At 39.7% G+C, this 4959-nt stretch overlaps 1 protein-coding gene across 1 annotated transcript; it reads right to left on the bottom strand.

Annotated features, from left to right (window-relative positions):
- Positions 1-609: 609 nt before the first annotated feature.
- On the bottom strand, positions 610-4959 carry LOC106511538 (von Willebrand factor A domain-containing protein 5A; the record flags this gene model as incomplete). Its single annotated transcript, XM_014000296.1, is given in 4 exon segments — positions 610-836; positions 4426-4529; positions 4642-4800; positions 4889-4959. Coding segments are annotated over 4 exon segments (561 nt in total), but the record flags the coding sequence as incomplete, so codon positions are not given.

The raw sequence follows: 4959 nt of genomic DNA, 5'->3' as shown, positions 1-4959 counted from the left end.
CACACACACACACACACACACACACACACACACATTACAGGAGCAGTTTAAGTTTTGGGAACAATGGCCACATGTAAATTTGTCACCATAAGATGTGTTTGTCAGGAACTAACTCTGACTCTATATGAGCAGAACTGTACTTGGATGTTTACAAGTTTTCTTTTCTCTCTGTTGTTTGTTTATTTGTTTTAAGCTTTTAAATCAGACAGAGCTAGAGTAGGAAAGATAATTATTTGGTCACTCAGGACATGCATTACAAGGTTTACACAGTCAGAGCTGTCAGCTTGTGACCAGGTCAGCCAGTAATCAGACTGGTGCCAAGCCTGAATGATGCCAATGACTCAAAGTAAAAAGTTCATCTTAGAATAAACAGAACCTGAAACTGTCCAGCTTCCTTCTAAAGGATGCTGAACTATCTTTAAGGAAAACAGAACATTTGAGGTTAAATATAAAAAAAACAGAATAAACCACTTTTTATAAAATACTGCAATTAGTTTGTGTAAAACGGCATTACTTTTACAAGTGTAATCTGAATAAGCACAACATAAAACAAATAGAACTAGGTTTGAAAAATATAACAAACATTAAAATAAAACCACTCACCACCATAGAAAGGTGTTGGAATATTTCTGCGCACCAGAGGTCCTTGAATTGGCTCTTTGTTRTCTTTRTTAACAGCAATGAAAGCAGTGAAAGAACTGCTCACTCCTGATTGGACACTGAGCTCCACCACCTTTTTCTTCTTCTCTTCATCATCCTGCTGTCCTCTGTGTTGTCTCTCCTCTGACTCCAGACACTGAATCACAGAGCGAGCAGCCARCCTGTGGACTGTTAATCTGCAGACAGGAGGTTGAAAGCTTCTATTGTAGTTTTTGTTATTTGAGATAGAAGAATACTTTTACATTCATTGTCCAGGGAAGAAAATGGATGAGGGAGGAGGAAATGATTACCAATATTTCAGACAAATAAGATGAGGCTAAACAAGAATCCATCAACTCGTTCAAAGTTGGACACAGAGGGTCTCCTTGCAGAAAGATGTCTTCAGAAACCTAAAAAGTGAGACTAGAACTCGTCCTGATCAGAACCATCAGTGGTGGGCAGCGCTAATCCAAAAATTAGCTCCGCAATTTCTAAAGCGCTTATGAAAATATTTAGGTCCGCTACTTCAAAAACGCTTATGTCATAGAAAAACTAGAGGAAGCTAATTTTGAAGCACATTTTCAATTTGACACTTACTAGCTGACAATTAATGGACAATATGCACAATACTGCCAACTAGCGGTGCATGAACCCTTGTACAACTAAATTCTACAACCGCTGATTGCTGGGGATGTGACTTCCTGAAACAGAACATTGGCTCATGGTGTAAAGATTTAAACATTGTTGAGGCTTGCTAGTTCAGCTGCTTCTTTAAAAAGTTGATGAGAATTGSTAGTTCGGCTGCTTCTTTGTCTTTTTCTTTTGTTTGTTGTAGATTTTTCATYAAAGAAGCATCAACAAAGTAATTTTAAAACTGTTTATTGGAAAACTGAAGCGATGCATTCTGGGTACACGATGGACTGACGGGAAACGAAAGCACGAGGAACAGGAAACTAGTCTCTTCCCTTCAAAATAAGAGCTTGGATTTTAAAGTTTTTCATGTTTCCGTTGGATTTTAAAGTTTTCCAGATCACCTGAAACTCATCAGACTGAAGAAGTCTCTTGGAGGAGAGATGAAACGTTTCACTAAAGAAGAAGCCATCCAGAAGACCTAGTAATTTTGTCTTTTTGATTCTTTTTCTACCTGGATAAGGATGTTTTCATGTCGTTGCTCCAGTTGACCACTAAATGTCAGTCTTCACCAGCATAACATCTTTAAATCATTTCTGAGTCTCTAACACCGTTATCTGATTGCTTTTGAGCTCCAACATTTAAACTTTTTTTTAAAGGAACTCTGATTGTAAAGTAAAATAAATCAATACATACAAAATTTTAGTATGGAATACAAACATTTACTGTTTTTGCTGGTGCCTTCCTGCTACGTAAGCAGACACAAAGCATTGTGGTAAATCAAAACTGTGGCTCAGAGCGACAGTCAGGAAGGATGTATACCTTCCCAACACGTGTTTATCTGGGAGGGGTGCTGTTAGACACAACACGTGTGTTGTGACTCATTGACAGCCTTACCTTCCGCCGTTCAAGATAATGATGACTGGTAAATAATTAGCTATTAGCGGTACTGCTTTTTCATTTTAGTAAGCACAAATCCGCTTATGAATTATAATAATTAGTAAGTCCGCTAAAGGGCAAATGAAATATTTAGGTCCGCTATTAGTGGATTTGTGCTTTAGCGGGCTTGTGCCCACCACYGAGAACCATAAACCTCCTCAGTTCATTCTTTAGAGTTGGAGGATCTGCTCTACTCTGAATTGATTGTTGATTGTACCAAAAAAAAAATCTGATTGGCTCAGATTCTTTACCACCACTGTGTGTGTGTGTGTGTGTAAATATAAAAAAAATCTGATTGGCTCAGATTCTTTACCACCACAGACAACACAGGCAACAAACTTTTTACTGAGATAAAAACGTGATCCATCTACATTATTAAATATTCATCCGATCAACAGTTGTAAATAAGATTATAGTTAAACTCCTCCTCCTTYATCTCTGGCATGAAGGACACACTACTGACTCTCATCCCAGTCCCTACATACTCTGATGTAAACTGCCTTAGTGCACGCTGAAAGTTGTAGATTTAAGACATCAACACAATCTGAAAAAGCAGATTTGTAATAGGACTACCCAAAAGACTGAAAATTCATCATATAAGCTATAAGCATATAAGCTGAAACTGCAAAAACTGCAATAAATGGTTGAMTCAAAAGTTATTCATGAATTTTGTCACTCAGACAGAAGTTTGAAGCATTTCACCAATCAAATGGAGCCCTTCACGTATTTGGCCAATTGGATGGATCACTTCATCCATCCATCCATCCATCCATCCATCCATCCATCATCTATACCTGCTTCGTCCATTCAGGGTCACTGGTTCCTCCTCCTGGTTCTCAACTTGCAAAGTAAAAAGAATGTTACCTTTCAGTTGGTGACCCCGATGTGATAGCTCTGCTATCATACATCGCAGGTTTTCCCAATATCTTGCAGCCCTAATTTGTAAATGGTAAATGGAAAATGGACTGTACTTATATAGCACTTTTCTATCCATTCAGGACACTCAAAGTGCTTCACACTACAATCTGTGTCCTCTTTTACCCATTCACACAGCACTCTATTAGGTCTCTACAAAGCTAACATACAATCATCTATGGAGACTAATCAGTGCCAATCACATTCATACACTGATGGGACACACATCAGAGACATCAGGGGTGAAATGTCTTGCCCAAGGACACAACAACTGAGACAGCTGGATGGGGGATCGAATCAGCGACCTTCCGGTTCCAGGACGACTCCCCTAACCACYCTTCCAYAGCCRCCCCATTTGTAACACTGAAGTTCCAAAACAAGATCCCAGTGCAGCCCAAACAAATCTCTCATGGTAYACAATCATAAGCTCCAAGATCAATAAGCACATGTAGACTCAAAAACCAACTCATAAGCCAAAGTACCAGTGAGGATAAAGACATGTTCCTGTAACTCCTCCTAAATATTTGGTTCAACAACTGATTRGAGCTCTGCTCCAACATCCTAGAGCAGTGGTCAATAAAATTCAGCAAGGTTCACCTAGCCAAGTTCTAGAATAAAAAGCTTCAGCTTCACTGTGGATACTTTTTTGCAGCACAACAATGAACCACAACAAAAGGAAATGTACCAAAGAGCTCTTTGATGCCGGGAGGTGAATTGTCCCAGCCAGATTGCAAGATGGCGGAAGGAGGTGTGGATCTCACAGAACTTTTCCCCCCGTCTAAACGAATTAAATCCATTCAGGGGACTGTTATTGTACACCTGGATACTGAGGACACACAGGGCAACAGTTTCCCCACATGAAACCCTCTCTAAGAGTCTTTTCAATGATTCAATAAAGTATTAAGAAATGATGAATATTTTCTGCAGCTTTCAATAAAATCAATGTAGTGCTCCATGGATTATTATACAAACACACAAAAAGCCAAATCAACACACACATTTAGGGTTTCTCACAGAAAACTTGCWAAGCCTGGTGTTAGAGCCACTATGTTGGTAGAAGAGCAGTAACATGATGCCAGGGGCTAAGCAGTATTGGAGCGCTATGTTGATAATACTAGGACCTGTTGCCAACTTCTCCGCTGGCGCTGTCTCTAAAAAAAAGACAAAAGTCTGGCAGCACGCCATGCCTACGTATACGTAATACACTAGGTTACATGATGCATACAATATTGCCCACCTTCTGTTTCAACAGATAATAAAAGTAAACTTATGACTATCAAAGCATGAGACAAAACTGTTTACCCAGTGTCCTCTGCRGGTTTGAGCCTGAAGTGAAGCTGGTCCTGAGAGGGATGACCTGCCAGGGTGTACTTCACCATCACAGAGCCCTCTGCTGCCTCTGAACTCTGACAAGTTAGGACACAATAAAAACACAAATTAAAACTATTTTAATATTTTACTGTCCAAGCCTCAATAAAATAAAAAGGCTTCATTGAGATCAGATGGTGGTGATTCTACCTGTCCAGTGAGCTGGGCATAAATCAGTGACCTCTGACCCTGAAAAATTGCTGTGATTGGTGGAGAAAGGATGGTGGCAGACACTCCTTGTGGTAAATCCCAGGTGACAGAAATATCCTGCACAGCTGGCTGCAGGGCATATTTTAGTGACTGCATCACCTGAATAATAAAACAATAAGATGAACTTTTATTTGTAATTATGTCACCTATCCAACACAGATGTGCTGATTCATGGATTTTAGCTGACTTTTGCCTGCATTCTGTCAGCTCCAGAGATGAACTGAGGATGACCTCCTCCCTCCTTGGCCAGCCCATTGA

This window comes from Austrofundulus limnaeus, unplaced genomic scaffold (genome assembly GCF_001266775.1).
Source record: "Austrofundulus limnaeus strain Quisiro unplaced genomic scaffold, Austrofundulus_limnaeus-1.0 Scaffold2899, whole genome shotgun sequence".
Lineage (NCBI taxonomy): Eukaryota > Metazoa > Chordata > Actinopteri > Cyprinodontiformes > Rivulidae > Austrofundulus > Austrofundulus limnaeus.
Note: the sequence above shows the minus strand (reverse complement) of the source record. Positions and strands in the feature narration are given on the sequence as shown.